Raw genomic sequence first — 18502 nt, 5'->3', positions numbered from 1 at the left:
TGGAAATGGACTAGAGACTTCCCAAGATGGATATTGGATCAGATAAGCATTATCCTAAACACTTAAAACTACAAATGTAACATTTTGTAAATTAAGTGCATGCTTTCATCGGGAGTTATAAAAATAAATGGATCTCATGACCACTAGAAAATCTCAAATCCTGCAATAGACAAAATATATGAAACCTCATGTAAAGGGGTGTGTAGTTTGCTCATTAATGTTGGTACAAAATTGAATTAACCTCTTTAAGAAAGTGTTTTTTCCCCAACTTGCTAGTTCTTTGAGTCACTTCTGGCAAAAGCTGCAGGTTATTCTTGGAATTTGTGTGTCTGATGTGTGGAGTTTGCATAGGTAGCAGCTTGTGCTTCCATTTACAAAACCATCAGCACTGGCCTCACCTCAGGAAAACCTTCCTAATTTGTCTTGAGTGCAGAGATGCTTAATTAGGGCTACAGAGTTGAGCTGGTTTCCTAGCAGCCCCACATGTAAAAGCCATCATGCCCGGCTCCTCTCGTCACTGTCCCGCTGCTGTTCGCTTTCACTTCAGCGCTGGAGCTCCATTGTCCGAGCAGACTGCCCGCATCACCCAGGTTTGGCTTTGCAAAATTTTACATATGAAAGCTTCATTGATCTTATTGCTTTAGTCACAATTGTTTGGTTTCCTACAGTGGCCGTTTAATTCCCAGCATTATATCAAAATTTGTTTAATCTTCGTATTTTAGTTTTTCTTTGTGCACTAATGCTGGGTATCAAGAGTATGAGAAACCAGGTGTACTGGGTTTAACATCTGAAAAGTGAATGTACTGCAGGAGCTGAGCTGGATCCAAGCTCAGCTTTCCTAACAGGAACAGCAAGAGTAATTTTACACGGAACGACAGAGCAGACAGATGGTGAAGGAAGAAGGTTGTCTCTCTTTTATCTTTTCTTCCCCCAGCACGAATTTACTTCCATCACCCATCCATTGCCAGTAAAGGTCTCGATTTTGCTCTTTCTTTGAACTTTTAAATATCAACTACAGTTTTCCCAAAGTTATTAATGTAAACCAAGATCCGAGTTGGACTCTTGTTCTTTGTCATATTCAAACCATTGATGGCTACGTGCACTTTCTACTGCGTAGGTATCCTGTACGGTTTTTGCAGTGGAAAATTCTTCCTCTTGCCAAGGGAATTGAAGAAAAATATCCCTTCCTTTGGGGAAAGAAAATGAGAAATCTTTAGGATTTTTCCACTGCTGTGTGAGGCCTCAGCAGGTTGAAAGGAGCAGCTAAAACGTTGTAAGAGATGGAGCAGCTGGCAGGTTTTCAGGAGAACTGCCACCCGTTCCCAGCAGCCTCTGACGGCCACCGCGGCAGCCGGGCCCGTGCCTCTGCTCCTCTGCTTGTTCGGAGGGCTGGGATGCCTGCTGGAAAGCAGCACGCTCACTTCAAAAGAGGCATTCCATGGATATCACTGCAGCGTAAAGCAACATGCACTATTAACATACTAAGAACAGACGGGGTATGCATTATTTGAGATCTATGGAGAGTAACAGTAATTCATAAGATACAGATTATTGCATGTATTTTCTTCGCATATTTTTCTGCAGCTGGGATATGCAATACACGTATAAACTTTTTCTATCGCTGACCTCTTTTCTTTGACTTTTTTTTTTTTGTTTTCGCAGAGAGTAATTTTCAATGTCGTCAACTTCAGCAAAACAAAGAGCCTCTATAGAGATGGGATGGCTCCAATGGTGAAATCCACTAGCAGACCAAAATGGTAAGTTATCCTTTCAAGGACTCGCTAAATGAGATAAACTGGCACTTTGTTGTAGCGAAGGCCTCATGGCTGCAGAGCGGCTTTAGGTGCAGAAGCAGGGTTATGAGGAGCAGTCCTGTTCTGGAGCAGATGGACAGTATGAGCTCTGCGGCGTCTTCCAGCCTTGCTGCGATGGTGTGTGGTTGTGCCTTGTTTCCATTAGCATGGCTGATGTGATGTTCATTCAAGCAAACGGAACAACTCAGGGCTTGGGCCAAATTGTTTTTCAGTGACGTGCTCACCATCCAGCTGTTGGCACGGTCCCTGGCCCAGGTTTGGCCCGGGTCAGCTCGCAGCCTCCCAAACAAAGCCCGCGAACAATATGGGAGCCGGGCTTGGCCTGGGCTGGTTTGAGCGGCTGTTTGGGTTTGTTCTCCCCGTTTCGGGGTGATTGGAGTTTAGTCCAAGAATGGGAGCTGTGCCGTGGGAATTGACCTCGTCCACAAGCAGTGTCACGTGCACTTTTTCTGAGGCAGAAGGCGGCCAAGTAACCTGGTTGTAAGCGACATAATATATACAACACAGAAAGGCGTGTACATAGGAAACACGTGAATACCCATATAGATGGTACATTTTCTCAAAGCTAATGTAATGAAACGTCTACTATGAATAATAATATGTAAATCTAATGTGTCCTAATGCATGCAAGACTCCCAAGAATTATATCATCTGCTTTTAGCTAGGAGACTTGTTTGAATATGGGTAGTGAGTTTAGACCACGAGTGTACAGTAATGTGTTCTTGTAATCCTTTACAGCTGCTACTTTTTGTTGGTTAATTAATAATACACATCATCAATCTCCACATTATCTGAGTCTTTCCTAAATACTTCACCTGCCACACAGTCTGGACCTACAAGAAGGTAACTTTTGATGGTCATAAGGTCATTGTCGTTGTATGGCTTCCCCTTCCGATGGTCAACAGAAGGGTGGTTTGTTTCAGTCTGGATGGGGAGGTCATACGGACAGAAGAGCTGTCTCACCGTACAGTTAGTAGATGGAGTCAATTCCAGCTCAATAGGAGCATGTAATAACATTGAAAATTAATTAAAAAGATCCATTGTGTTCAGTTGTTTTGCAGCACAACCTGTGTTAATTGTGTTTACTATTTAAGTTCAGGAAAGTCTTTTGGGGCATTTCAGGGCCATATTTATCAAGCATACTTTAATCATCTTTCAAAGCCTTTTCTCACTGGGTTCTGGTATTTGCAGCTAAGTATATTGTGTGTTAAGCTTATCTATAAATCAGATATTGCTTTCATACAAATTTTATGCCTTGCTTTGGTTTCAAATTAAAGTATAAATCTTACAAAACAATGCAAAACGGGCTTTTTTTTCTGAAACATACAGGCTCCTTCGCTATTTTAAAAACAGATTTCTCTGCTGTTTCCCCAGAGATCTATTTATTTTTGTGGTTTATGTTTGAGGGGCTGTATTTTGCCCCCGTGGCAGTGCAGGATGAATAGCGCTGCCCGAAGGCAGGCACAGGCTGCGCAGCAGGCGCCGAGCGGTTTCCTCACACAGGGCAGCTCCCACACTTCCAGTGTGTTTCAGAAATTCCAGCTGCATTTCTTTTTTCTTTAAAAATGTCATTATTCTATTAGGGTATTTTTTTTTCTAATAGTCTGCGCGTGAAATCATCTCGCTGTACCTTGGAGGTGCACGTTAATTCATACTGTTATCAGGGACCTTAGTGATATTGGGACCTACTCAGTCTAGTTTTCTGTCGTGATGTTAAGAGGAGTTGCGCATGTGTTTTCCAAGGGGGAAAACACATGCATTGTTTTTGGTTCTTTCTATCAGAGCTGTCTTCCATTTGGATTATGCCTTCTACAGTTACCTCTGTATCAGTTTCCATGGCATTCCAGTGAGACCTGTAAACACAATTGTCTCTTTCTCAGTTTGCTGGAGCAGGATTTCCTAGTCCTTGCACTGCCTAGTGCAGCGTACAGGTCGCTGTGGTCCTTGAGCACGAACAGGGTATCCAGGTGCGCTGATTTCATCCTGTGGATGCTTTGTGTGGATGGGCCCGGTAAGCAATACTGAACCATTCAGTGCTGCAAAGTGCTGAGGTTTGTACGAGCGCACGCAGGCTTCAGAGTTGTGGAAGAAGACTATTGGAACGCTCCACCTTATATTAAGATCTAAGTCAGCATAGCAGGGTGTAAGAGAGGATATTATATAACTAAATTAGAAATTATATATTAACTACAAAAAGTTGAAGAAACACACAAGATTTTAAAATCAAGTAGAAAGGAAGGTTACAGAAGCCGTGGTTTGCAGATATTTTGTAACAGAGCTTAGTTCTTCATCTCTGAACAATTCTGCCCTAAGCATTTGAGGAACCCCTCATTGTTGTGCCTGCATGTAGAAGCATGTGATCCATACCGAAATTCTCCCGCCTTGCCATGGCCACACTGACAGGAGTGATGCTGTGCAACACAGAACCATCACTCTGCCCTTTTTATACAATCAGGTTTGAGATTTTAGGTGCCAAAGTATGTATTCTCCTTTTTGCATTTGAGAGATTTAGGTACATTGCTCCTCTTAATAACAGATATTCAAGCCTGAGTTATGCTCTTTTGATTTGAATAAGAAAGGGCTCACTGCGTTGAGGGTAGAATTGACCATACTGCTCACAAAGTCCCGCGTATCAAAAGCAGATTTGCCTCCAGAGACTGCGAATCTCAATGTTTGTTTTGAATGCGGTTAAGTGAACATGGCTCCGAGCTTCGGAACATTTTGTAGGTTTGCTTCTTGACTCCGGAACAAATCACTGCCAAGTGCTCTTGAAGTAGAGAGTGTGTCAAACACACATCAACGTTTCTGACCTGGATTCTCTTGCCCTGTGGGGTAAGATCTTTAAATGCAGGCAGCATCAAGGTTCAGCTCAGAGCCACTGATGTAAATGGAGTATATCGCTGTCATCAAAGCATTCCGTGTGGACACAGATGTTCTGGTGTTGACATATTCTTCTCTTTTGAAGTAAGGCCAAACGTTTCCAGTAATAAGCTACTTAACAAGAAGAAGCAGTATGCTGAAGGATGAGGGAAAAACAGATTTCATGGTAAAGAAAAAGAGTATTTATTAAAAAGAAAAAAAGAGAAAAATAACTTCTGATTAAACTAATATCTGTTTTCCCCATACACGGTCATGGATTTACTGAGCATTCATTCCCAGAGGGACAAAGCCAAAGCAAAGAAAGAACCAAGCAGGCTAAGTTCTGAGTCTTTCTACCTGTTTTTTTGGGCTGTGCTGTGTTTACACTAAACAGAATCGGTTGTGTCGAGTGCACTCCTCACATTCCACTGCAGGGCATCACACCTCACACGTGGAAATGCAGCATTGTGTCACACCACGTTACCCCAGTGGCTTTCCACAGCAAATGGGACAAGGTTTGCTTTCAAGCCAGTGGAATGGGCTGCGTCTGATCACTTGACATTTGCGCTTAAAATTGGCTGGTTGTTCACAAATATTATACTGAGACTTTAGAGAACTTTTCTCTTGATAATGACTACAAAAAATATAAAATCTCAACTAATATCATGGAGACCTGTTCTGTTTTTTACCTGGGTCTTTCTGCTTTGTCTGTGTTGTGGAGGTGAGGAATCTGAAGAGAGATGGATTTGAGGAAATGAAGTATTTGCCATACTGATACTGTTTCTACTACATTCTAATTTTTCTTTGCATTGAAGTGCATCCTAATTTTGTTGCAGTTTCTTAATCGTGATTTCACACTACAAGCTTTGTCCTTGGAAGGTGTTAGTAAAGCCCGCCATGTGGGCATAGCACTGGAAGACCATTAAATTATATATACCGTGCTATTATATTGATTGCATGAAGTTTTACAAGTTTCTCAAAGTGAAATAGAAGAGTGAGTTGTTCGAGAGGCAGCAGATTTTCCAAATGATGAAGTGAGCAAATATTCCCTTTGGGCAGAGAACAGCTATAACTCTTGATTATTCAGTGTGAGCATTGCCTCATTGGGGACATTAGTTTTTCAGATTGTGCTAATCTTTCAAAAGTAACAACTGGCCACTCATCACCTTAGGTATTTCAGCAAGATCATGTGCAAAACTCTAATTAGTATTTATAGAACAGCAACTCCTCCCAGTAGAATAGTAGCGGTAGCTGGCAAATATCTGGTTGACACCTGTTAAGTCTTTAGACATCCATTGTATTTTATTCTGCATTTCAAATGAGCGGAGAGCAGTAGGTGAAGTCTCTCTAATTAAGGGATAAAGGATAATAAATAACATGGTTCTTGAGTGGATGGACACAAGGTTAAAGGCTGTTCTGCAGTTGTTACGCTGTATTTGAGGAATAGTTTGTTTGTAAGTAATAAAGCTAGCTAAAATATTATGGGGCCTTTAGCCTACGAGGGAGGATTTATGTCTAGATTTATATGTGGGTTTTTATAATGTCAGCTTTCAAACTGCTTCTTGGCAAAGCAGCTCCTCTTTCCCCGTCTTTTATCTCGCTCGGCATTGATGGCTTTTAACTGGAGAGCTGCCTTCCCCAGCCAGCGCCGCGCTGGCTCTGTTGCTATAACATCTCCTGTTAAATACTCACAACACATTGCTTCTGAAGCGCTTCTCTTTCCCAGTAAACCTGGGAGTGCAGAAAAACTTGTAGGTAATTAATTCAAATTGGAATCTATATGTATCTTGGTAAATATTGTCACGATGAGGAATTTTGGTAGACACCGAGAAAAGCAATGCAAGTCTTATGAACAATACTCCCATATGTTCCATTCATCAGAAGGGGACAAGACTGAGAAAATCTGAATTTTGAGTAGCTAAAATGTGTTGATTCTTGCCAAGTTTCTTTAACATTTGTGTCTACAATGCAGTGTTACAATCGCTACCATGTCTACCAGGCTGCATTATACATTCAGAGACTTTCAGCAGCATTTTTAGTATGTATTTATATATCTTTAGCCATAAGATAAGCTGTTTATGAAATGAGCTGTCACTTGTGGTGAAACAGTTTGGGAATAGAGCACTAAATATATATATAACTTGCTAATCTGATAGACTAGAATTGCTTACTATAAAATATATAGCCGGCTAGGGCTGGTGATAACATCACCTGAATTTAGGTAAAGCAGGTGAACAATCTGTTACCATTACCTGATTCCTTCCTTGGCCTATTTTGCAACTTTGGCAGAGCAGCTGCTGGGAAAGTGCCTGGAGAACTGACGGTGGATTTGGAGAAAATAGGGGAAAAGACATGCAGTATTGACCTTTTAAAATCCCAGGTTGAGTGATAAGCAGGAGTAGTTGTGTCTTGATCTTGCCGTAGCTCTTTGGGAGAAAATACAATGCTTTTAGACAGTTTTCCATGCATGTGAAAGTAAAATAGCTGCTTCTGAAGTCAGTCCCTGCGTAAATTAATGTTTGTGTGAATCTTGTGAAATAACAAAAGAAACAGACCTAGCCGCTCATCAGACCCATAGAGAAGTGCACTCTGATCCTCTTTCCCAGTCCAGCAAAGGTAGTTGTTCCTGGGCTACGTGTCACTCTTATCAGCAACAGCTTTTGTGCAAATAGAGGAGACGTTATATTCTTCTGCCACAAAGTATGAACCAGATCCCCAAATGTGTTCATTGTGCAAACTAAGTGGGATTAGTTTGTGGCAAGAAAGTAAGTTACATTTTATTGACTAGATTCTTTACTGGAAATTTAAGGTGCATGGAATTATCTTGGGGAAAACTGATAACAGGGAAATTAAATTAATATAAAAAAGGCAAATGAATTTTAGGATTCAAAGAGAAAATAATGAAGAAGCTCCAAAGGACTGCTAAGGCATCGTTTATAAACCCGGGCTATTTTATATGTATGTATGTGTTTCCTCATCATTTATCTGACTGATCTATAAATCAATGTATTTAGATTACAGAAGAGTCAGAAGGCCCTGGCCAGGATCAAGACTCATTGTGCTTAGTGCTGCGGAAACACATAAACAGACCAAGTCCTTTTCCAAAGTGGTGAAAATTTTATGATTGATTTCGGTAAGAGCAAAGTTAGGCCAATACCCAGCACTTCTGAAAATTCCCTCCTTAAAGATTTATTCCTAGCAGTAACTGTTTAAAAAAATGACATAACTGCTTACATAAGAGTCTAAATATTTGATAGCTATAGTATTTACATCTAAAACACCAGAGGCTATGTGCTTTAATACCTCAATCTGTTTCCCATATACTCTGTCAACACGAGTTCCCTGCGTTGATTGAGGGCACTCTGTGATCCCTAAGGTTGTATTCATGAAAGGTTACCCTTGGTACTGCTTTATTAATGAAGGGCTTGAAGCACGTAGGAAACAAATGGGTCTATTCCTGGTAGGTGCATTTTGTCATCTATAAATGCTGAATTACTGGGGTGCTGACGAGAAATTCCAAATCTTTAAAAAGTGCAGTTGCCTGAAAATCGTTCCCCCATCACCAGTGCAAATCACAATGAAATTTGCAGTCGGGAGGTTTTCTGGCAGTTTAAAACAACTGAATTGTAGGGTTTTCCCACTTTCGTCCATGGTATTGAGTTTAATGGCTGCAGAATAGGACCAGAGCTGTGCATTGCATCCCATCATGAAACAGGTTATTGTCTCTTCTCAGGTGATGGGCATTTGGTGGAACTGATTGCATGAAAAGTGTTCACAGAACTGGGTTCCTAACCTTGGCAGGTTTAAAAAGAATGTATATATATGGGATTGAGGCTTTTTCCCCAAAATGAGTCTGTAAGGTAGATAAATATGGGCAGCACTGAAGTCAAAGCAGAGTCAAACTACCAAGAGGACATTGCAGCTTTTCATTGCAATTTTGTACTTTGAACTAATGGAGCGAAGCAGAATGAAAATCACCTCTGTTAAGAACGGCATTTATCAGCAGTTAAGTGCTTAGTAGTAAGAGCCCTACACAGACAAAGCTGAGTGCCACCAAGAAACGCACTTGAGAATCAGACTGTTAACACAAGACTACACAAAGAAGAGCCAAAAACTGTAATCAGAAAGTGCAACATCTCTTTAAGAATGTTTTAATGGTCTGAAGAGTGCTAGACAAGTTGAATTTAACAAGACGTAATAACCTATGACATAATATAATTGAGAATGCACCAGGATGCAGCAGTCAGGTTAAATTTTGGCTTTCCTTCACTTAGCCTTGCAACTTTAAACATCTTTCAACATATGATTTTAAAAATGCATAGTACTGTTTAAATTTACATATGACACAGGAGCATAGGATGTGCAATGTATCAGAAATACAATTCTAAGTAAAGTGAGGGCTGAAATATCCAGCCTAATATCTTCAGGTGTTTGTTTGAATCATTAACAACAACTTTTTCATTTGTTTTCCATGAAGAAACAATATATAGTGCAGAGGAAAAGATAACGGGAACTATGCATTGTGAACTTTTGATCAAAGTGAGGTGGTTATCAGGCACCTGCCTTATATTTGAAGTGCCACGGTCAAAGCCCAAGCCATGAGTTCAGTTTCTCTTTTAATAGAACATAAAATAAAAGACAGAGACATTCTGCTGCACTGTGGAAATGGGGAATTGTAGAGAAAATAAGCAGTAAATAAGTATGGCAGGTGCTAATGCAGGAACAGAACATTAAATAATGGGTGCTGTATCTTGAACTTTGTCTCATGGGATCCGACAATTGCATATAAAACCCAAAATATAAAACCCTAATTTTTAGGCTGTGATTACTAGGGTTGTGAATTAACTTCTGTATGATATGTCACCAGTTTGAGAGACTTAAAATGTAATGATAATAGCGATAAGATCCTTCCTGTCTCTCTAGATGCTGAGGCAGTGGCTAAAATTTGTTTTTTCAGCTGCTTCAAGTAGGATTATTGAATTCTAGCTGAAGTGAAACTTCATCTTCCCGGTTCGCTGTATTAAGTATCTCTGAGATTGAAAACCTAGCAAGAGCTCTCCCGCTGTGATTAGAAACTACCCAGTGCTTTTTGGCAGCACACACCAATTCCAGCGTTCCCGCCTGGTCCTGCCTGGGCAGCACGAGGACAACGGGCCGTTCCCCAGCTCTGCACAGTAAGAGCGGAGCTGGGGAGGGGAAGGGCTGTGCTGGGTGGTGCTGTTCTGGGTTGGGACACCGGCCCTCAGGAAACCATGGACCACTAGTGTAGGTGTGAGCAATGCGGCGCCTTCCTCGCTGCTCTCAGACCAGGATTCTCTCTGCCACTTGGTAGGGCTGCTGCTGGAGTTGAAGGGTGGAGTTTATCTGCCCAGGGTCTCAGGACGGCGGCGAGCAGGCTGAGGAATCTCTCCAGGACCAGTAATGGGGCCCCCAGGTGTGGGACTTATCCCCAGCACAGCTGTGCAGATGAGGTGCAGGTGTCCCTGCTCAGGACATGGTATTGGCTGCAGGTGTGCGGGTAGTGGAAAGAAAAGGCAGTTGTGGCTGTCCCTGTGCCACACGGCGGGTGAGAGGCTCTGAGGTGGTGAGCTCTGTGTGTGCGGGCAGGTAAGGGGCTTTTACAGCTCTTGAACCCCAGGAGCATGTCAGCTGTTTAACTGCTTTTATCTTCTAGCAGCAAGGTGCGCATGGTGCTTGTTTGAAGTTATGACAAAGAATGCATAAACTATTTACTTTGGCTGGAGTGTTTTGTTTGAAGCAAGAGGGGCTGCGGGGTGTGTGCTGAGGGGCCTGTGGCGGGGCTGCCCCCACCTAGGAGCTGCCTCCCCTCAGCCCTGCCTGCCCTGCTTGGCCTCGTCTTGTGCGTTTTTGCTGCCTCGTTCCCTCATTTTTACCGTTGTGTGCTCACGACCATTCCCTCTCAAAGCTTCTGAACTCAGGGAGAAAATGGTGGTGCTGGTGAGGAGGGGGTTTGCTGGGGTGTCCTCGCCCTTCAGAGGTGCCCACGGGTGTGTAAGTGTGGTGTGGGTGTTTGCCCAGGGGCAGTCTGCCCCAGGCAGCGTGACTGGGGAAACTGAGGTGTGAGAAGAAAGTGTCCTATGAGCAGCTAAGAGTTGGGCTTTCCTGAGGGGTTAGCTGTGACAGCGTGAGGGAATTGCACTGGGTAGCTGGACTTGCTGTGGAATGATTTCAAATGGCAGAATTAGTGGCTTCCAAAATTGGGAGTTGCTATTGACATTAAGGAAGAAAATAGTGTTTGTATTGGGTTTTTGTTTGGAGACTTCACTGTTGTTTATGCTGTTTCAGGTACTGTTGTAAAAAGCCACAGTATTTATTCTGTGAAGAATTTTGCCAAACATTTTATTGGAAATGTGTGATACCCTTCAGGAAATTTGTAGGAAAGGCCATTGCAGCTCAAGATGAAAAGAGATTCAACTTGAAAGGGGAGATTCACCACAGAAAGAAACTGAGGTATATCTAAGTTAAATTATTTTAACATGTCTTTTAATGTTTGATAAAATCCCCTTCTAATATTTTTCTCAGTGTAGTTAAAAAGCACTGGTACCTCACAGCTTTGAGACCGGCAGTGATATAATAATTTAGCTTTGATAAGACAAAGAATTTTTCTCCATCTGCTTCTCTACTGGGTGGTTGAATGGTCTTGTGGTTCTTCCAAACGTGGTTCAGTCAATGAAGGGGAGCCACGCGTGGCTGTTGGTGTGTAGGGGTTTTATTAAACACGACTCCCCGGGCTCTCCTGGGGGCCTGTTGCTGTTCTGGGGTGCTGGGGAGGGATAGTGGCGCAAATCCTGCTTGGAAAGCGGCTCGTTTGTGCTGCGGGAAGCCGAGGAGTGACTGAGCGGAGGGTTTGCCTCCCGCAGCGCCCGGCGCTCAGACGGCCAGATGGGCGGGAAAGAGACACGTCCAAAGTCACTGGTGTTAATCCGGGCAGGCAGAAGTCTGAGACTTGTTTTAAAAGGAGGAAATGCTGTTTGTGCACCTGGTGCAATGAAGGGGGAGTTGATTTAGGTGGGAATCTTAAAGGCAGTTTTCTGTGTAAGTGAGAAAAAAGAAGAGCTCTGTGTCTTGTGTCGTAGTGCTGTGTATCACACTCCTTGAGCATATGTGGCTGTATTAACTGTTACATTTCTGTCTGAAACACACATAGGCTTTACATCCAGTAAATTACATGCAATCTTGGCCTTTAATCATGTACTGAGAATGATCACCGGGAGGAAATTTCCACTGCTGTGCAGTTGCAAACTGAGCGTCTTGCTTGCAGCACAGAAACAAGGGGAGAAAAACTATGAGGCACTAGTTACACAGAAGAAAATATAAGTAGCTTTTCCTTTGAAAGTTTTTAACGGATGTAACTCTGCTTTACTGCCGTTATGTCTATGGACCATTATAGGCCTGGAAGTTTGTACGTCAGCCTGAAAGGGAGCAGTAAACTGCAGGTGTGCTGGTAAAGAGGCAGGTGCAAAGGGTTGAGTGCACGTCAGTGTTCAAGGTGTCTAAAGCAGCGTGTGGGAGTCAGAGTTGTTGTGCCTTCCTGTTTCATTAACTGTGGGGTCTGAGAGCTCTCATTTCGGAGTTAATGTGAAGCGTTCCCCCGCCGCAGTGCCGTGGGGTAGCCATGCAGCAGGGGTCGGCGTCTGTGAGCCGTGGGGCTGCGCTCTGCGACAAGAGCCTCGCGGAACAGTGGAAATGAACAGCATTCTGGATTTGTCATTTCTAATACTCATCAACTGGTGTCTGTGTATTGTGGAAGTACAGACACCACTAACCTAGATGAATCATACACGTCTGGGTGAGTGTGTATGTGTTTGTGTGGGGGATGCTCTTTCGGTTTGTTTACTTCTCCTTGTGTTTTGGCAAAGAACTCCGAGTTTACATTAAGAGGCTGGGCTTCAAAAATGTATCTGAATAGAGGAAATAGAAGAGTGGGTAAAATGGAGAGAAAATAGTAGCCTGGAGTGAAATGTGTGAGTAACTCTGTGTCTGAGACCTTTGGATACTGAAATTACAGAAGGAAATGATTACATGTTGACTGCATGCTTTTCTTCTGCTCTTAGAGCGATACAAACCAGAATGTCTTCTATATAAAGTAACAGCGAACATAACTATAACCAAGCATGGGAAATGGTATTTTAGTTCTTAAAACATTGGTATCTTGCTGCACAATGGAGTGCAGCATTTATGTTCACAGCACTGCCACTGTGTGGCTTCCCCTGCAGTCCTGCAGGTAAGGGGAGCCGTGCTCCACCGGCCATCAGAGCGCGCGGGAAGGACAGTGGCGGCAGTGCACGTTGCATGGGTGCGCTTCAAAACGCTTTCGCTCTTGTTGCAGTTTTAGGTTTAGTTTGCCTTTGTTGAAGGAGGGATTTCTTGCTTGTAAAGCTGCTGCCATTCTGTTGTTGGCACAGCCCAGCATTCAATACCTTAATATTTACAGTTGAAACTGCTGGTTTTTACCTTTTGTTTCCAAACTTGGTGCACCATTTGAGGTTCTAACCAAACTCGCTCTTAGAGTTTCTTTTGAAGGTTTTGGTTATCTGAAGGTACAGTGCAACGAAATAAACATATATATCCACTGACAGAATCTTGTGTTAACATAAAGGCTTTTCTAAGCTTTAGTTTAACACGTAATTGATAAATGCTATTTCTGTTAAAGCCACCAAAGTTGTGGATTAATGTTTAGAAAACCTTCTGGGAAGTGAATCAGAGATACTTTATTGCAGCTGCACAAGTGGTGTTATATATTCACTGACAACACTTAAAAGTACCGCTAATCTATTCTGCCTGACAGCATGAGACACATGAATGGTTAATGGTCACCAAAGCCTCAATAAAACCTATTTATTGGAATATATTTTTTAAGATTTACCTTTAAGTACAGATATTTGAGTTCTACTTGAATACATTTCTGTATTCCCCTCTTTTGTTTGTGTCTGAGCATTTTTGTTTTGTGTTTAAAAAAAAAACAAACCCAAAACCAAACGCAAACCCACCCACAGACACAAACCAACCCCCCCAGTTCAAATAGAGTATCTTTTACTGTACTAGTAGTAAATGAGCCTCAAACCTTTAGAGCTCTGGAGCAGGGCCCTTTGTTGCCTCACTCTCTGCGTGGCTGTGCTGCACATCTTCCATCTAGTTTCCAACTAAACAGCTCTATTTTTGAAATGATAGTCAATTAGTCATTTTTCCTATATTGCAATATATAAAACTGGAAAATGGTGAAATAGACATCTCAGATTTTTGTGGCATATCTGAATGTGGCTACATAGGCTAGAGTCAGAAAATCTAGGACCTTATAACATTTTTGACATTACTTGTCTTGTCCTCTCCTAGGATGTGTATACAGGTGCACACAGTTGCCTTGGGTGGTGAAAATGAGAGTCAGCTGTGGCAGGAGGGGCTTAAAAGTACCCAAAGAGACCTTCCCAGGCTTGGAAGTGTTAGGGTAATGGGGTTTTTGGGGCCGCAGGGTGGGAGAAGCCTGGTTGACAGAATCCAGCCAGCTCAACCAAGGTGCTTAAATGTTTCACTGTCTTCTGCTCTGAGTCCCATCTCAAGATAGAAATATAATGCTTAACTAGTGTTTATTAGCACATTTGACAGGAGGAGAGATAAAGGCAAAGGATAATAGTGTGTTGTTTTTTTTTTTTCCTCAAGGTCATTGTCAGCATCAGTTTTGGAGCAAACTCAGGATTTTTTTTGTTCTGTTTTTCTTCTTGGTTCAGTGGTCTGAAAGCAACAAAAATAAACCGCCAAATTTACTGCATCACACTGGTACATTATTACCTCAAAATGGAATGCACAGGCTGGCTGTGAGCAAGTACACGCAGCACATTCACTTGTTTTGAACTCCTAGAGAAGGTTTGAAAGTTTGCAGGGCTTCGGAGAGCAAGACCCCTTTTGCTTTGTTTCAGAAGCTCCTAGCAGGATTTAGTACATCTTTTTAGCTATAAAGGAATATTTATATTCGCTTATTTTAATCTAAGAGCTAGAATTGGCCTCTCAGAGTATTTATATAGAAGTTATCTGCTGCTAGAAGTCACCCTTCTGTCACCTCAGAATACTTGTATGACTTGTGTGTGTTTTGAAGCTGTCTAAAAATATACCCGGACACTCCCCACAAAGCAACAGACAGACTTCCCGTAAGCTCTGGAACAATTGGGCTCGGCGCTCCCTCCTAAATAGCCCGTGTTTGTGCCGCACGCCTTCTGCGGAGCTTGGGAGCTCCTCTGTGCCCCAGCTGCCCAGGAACCTGCACAGCACCTCAGCTTTCTCTTTCCCAACTTTTCCAGCTACGTTCAAATCACTCCAATGAAATTTCGTAACACAAAGGTTTTCATTCCCTTTGTTGAAATGGCGCCACTACGATGTGCCATGTTAAATATTTAACATAGTTTGTGGCAGATAAAAAGCAATTTTGTTTAATTTTTCCTAAATATTAATGCTATCGTGCACCTTAATCCTTTCATTATAATAAAAATTTGTTCAAGCTCATTCCTATTAGACGTTTTCTAATTTATAAGGATATGGATGTTTTGCTTCTGATCCTAATAAGTAATGAGCCTAAAATGCCACTGTGAAGACAAGGGGTGAGAGCTGGGAGCCTTCCCTGGTATAGAGGGGAGAATTACAGGCTGGAAAAACAGCTTCCTTTTTCCCCAAGGACAGCAAAGACAAGGCCTGTCTCCCACGTAACCCAGCTCAAAGCTTTGGGTCACTTGTCAAGGAATGAGATGAAATACCTGCAAAACACTCAGTGAAACGACCTGGAAAACAATTTATAGAGAGGTTGCCATTCATTTCTGCGTGAGGGCTATTCTGCCATCTGTATTTCTGAACTGCAGAAAAAATAAATAGGAAAAAAACCTTGGGTTGGAGTTTCAGCTTTTCTCTGCATCCTAGAACAAAAATGTAGTTGGTAATTATTTAGAATGCTAATTAAACACTTGTTCCTCCAGACACTCAGAGTCAATGAGGTTACTAGAGGCACTAAGCCCTTGATACAATAGCAAACGTTTCCCATAACCCATCCAGCTCCATCCAAGGAAAGCAGCAAGGTATGCTGCACACATGAACATTAGCAATGGAAAAGAAACACCTTCAAGGCAGTATTGTTTAGAATTTGAATATATTTAGGCAATATTATACTCAGTCCGAGTATATTGATGTGGCTCCACTAATTGCAGTAAAAGTACAGCTGGCAATAGGGGTGGGTCTGACCTGCTTTTCTGCTGGGTTTAGTGGCTCTGGTCTGTTTTAAAAGTTGTCTGCTGTTCCTCCTTTCTCTGCTCTAATTTACACACCCAAACCCAGAAATTCACATGTGCTGTAAAACTATATCTTTGCTATAATGTAGCTTTTCTTTCCTCATGGAATTACTGTTTTTAATTTCCAATGTCCACAGCCCTTCTGTTGCACTGAAAAAATATGGCTAATTTGCCTTGTATACAAATAACTTTATTTCAGTTGTGGTAGATGCACTTTTTAAAACCCAAAATAGTTTATTTTAAATACTAAGCTGATTAAAGTAGTCTTTGCATAATTCTTAGGCCTGCTGAATCCCCTATTAGTTGATTTTCTAAGCCACTATAACTCATCCACAGAATAATTATACAGATATTTCTGTCAAGAAAGCGGAGGATGAAGTTGCAATAGAAAGGCCTGAGTATAGTAGCTGTGGGGATTGGAATACAATAGGTCAGTTCTTGTTTTTGTGTCAGTGTAACTCTGGAGACACCTTTGGCTTTAGCTGGAGTTATTTTAGATTTACATTGCTGTAAGATAGGCTACTTACCTCTACTTCTTTATATTATAGGATATGATGGTCTCAATCCAGTGAAGCGTTTGCTTAATCTTGAACGTGTGAGTAGTTTACTGAAGTCAAAGTTGAGCACAAATGTAAGTGCCTTGCTGGATATAGGCTTTTCCTCTTAAATGCCAGCAATGCACAGATAGTCATCAACTGTATATCCCACTTGCTTCTAATCCAAATAACTGTATCCCAAATATCCTCTGCCTAGATGAGTTCAGCACCCTGAAGAGCAGCTGGCAGAGGCCAATCTGTAGGCAGATAGAGATGGGATTGTAGGTGAAGTCAAACACTTCAAGAGTGGGAAAGCACTTTTCCTCTAGAAAATGATTCGGAAGGTGTGCTGCTTCTGGAGAATCCTGATAGTGTGTGGGAAAACTCAGTTCTGTTGCTTCCTTCACTGAAGAGCCAGAAGACCACACTCTGCTCTGGTCACATACCTGCCTGTGAATGTGGTTAGTACACTTGTGGCTTCTCTTTGGCTGTACCAGCCCCTGAAGACACTATTGTGCTCCTTCTTTGTGTCCTCAGAAAATACAGAGAAATTCTAGGCTTAAACTTTTGCACCAAACAGCACTGATATTACTCTTAAAAGTTGCTGTGTATCTTTGGCTAAGATAATAAACTGATATAGTCTTCTGCAATTGTCAAAGTGACAGTTCTTAAATCCTGTGGTCCTAAGTAGCAAAGCTCAAGCTGACAGAAGACAGTTTCTCATCAGAGTTGGTGGTTATGATCTCTCCTGGAACAGGTTAGAAGAGTGAGAAATCTTAGTGTCCTCTGTAAGGAAACGGAGAACTCCTGTCAGCAGATCTGATGAAAACCAGAATAACTAAAGCTGGAGAGAGAGCAGAAAGATTTGTAGTAAGAGAAGAAAATGTCCTAACAAATCAGTCCTAACAGGAGCGTTATGCAAACCAGAACACCTGTCTGTGTGAAATTGCATATTCTATGGGATCCACAGCAGTCTCTTGTGATGGACAGCCAAATTCTCTCTGAAATCAGTCCTAGTTCTGAATAAAAGGACATCTACTATGCTAGCTCAGTGACAAAGCTGTGTGGTTTTGCCTGTAAATGTAGCAGATGATAAGCCATGGTCATTAGCTTACAAATTAAAAGGGGTTGACTTCAAGTGAAACCTGCAAATGGTCCTGTGGGCTGTGTTTGAAGAAGTCTTCTACCATTTTGTACATCAAAGCTCAATCTACATCTCTCCGAAATCAATGGATGTTTCGGCCAACATGTCGATACATGCTAAATTCCCCAAATGAGGGCTGCAGTATAGGTGCTCTTGCTTTTGCAGTGCTTATAATATTCTAGAATATCTTTAAACGAGAAAGAATGGAAGGACCATGTTCTGTGTAGCCCACAGCAAAGCCAGACAAGTGAACAGAAATACATCCTATTAATAGAGTAGTCAAACTTAACATTAGAGCCTAAAAGTGAAATCAAGTTGGGCGAGTTTTTTTTTTTAATGGTCTAATTAATTATAGTATATTATTCTTTTTGGCATTAACAGATTAACCTGTGTACAAGAGATTGAATCTGGTAAATCTCAGTGGCTTCCCAACTGTCAGAATGTACCTGGCAAGCTTAAAGGAGAAAAACAGCAGTAAAGGGGAAGAAATAAGTTGGCATTAATGTTACATGCCCACACACTAACTCAACTTCAAGTATATATGGAAATTTAGGCCTGAAATATCATTAGAGAATGGAGATTTTTTTTTTTTCCAAATAAAAAAGGATCTTGAAGTTCTGAGAATTTACAAAATATGACTTTACTGTGTCTGTAATGGCAACATTAACTTCACAGATGCTTCAGTGGTACGGGTGAAGTCTCGTGCATGCTTCACCAACATTGGCTTTAAAGGCATTTTTCTTGAGCATGTGAAGGTCTCCTGAGTCACAGGGAAATAGGTGGTTGCAAACCCCACAGCTCTGTGCATGGGAATATTGAAGTTCTGTTTTAAGTATTACTCGGCATATCAAAGCCTTTGCA

General features: G+C 41.8%; 1 protein-coding gene across 1 annotated transcript in view; it reads left to right on the top strand.

Annotated features, from left to right (window-relative positions):
* BEND5 (BEN domain containing 5) overlaps positions 1 to 18502 on the top strand; it is a gene marked incomplete at both ends in the record, with an annotated part of 551257 nt that overhangs the window by 201352 nt on the left and 331403 nt on the right. Inside the window, one exon of the mRNA XM_080348556.1 lies at positions 1663 to 1757. Within this exon, the coding sequence (XP_080204682.1) occupies positions 1663 to 1757 (95 nt within the window). The remainder of the gene's footprint in view (positions 1 to 1662; positions 1758 to 18502) is intronic.

This window comes from Nesoenas mayeri, assembly GCF_963082525.1.
Source record: "Nesoenas mayeri genome assembly, chromosome: 8".
Classification (NCBI taxonomy): domain Eukaryota; kingdom Metazoa; phylum Chordata; class Aves; order Columbiformes; family Columbidae; genus Nesoenas; species Nesoenas mayeri.
This window is presented reverse-complemented; position numbering and strand designations above follow the sequence as displayed.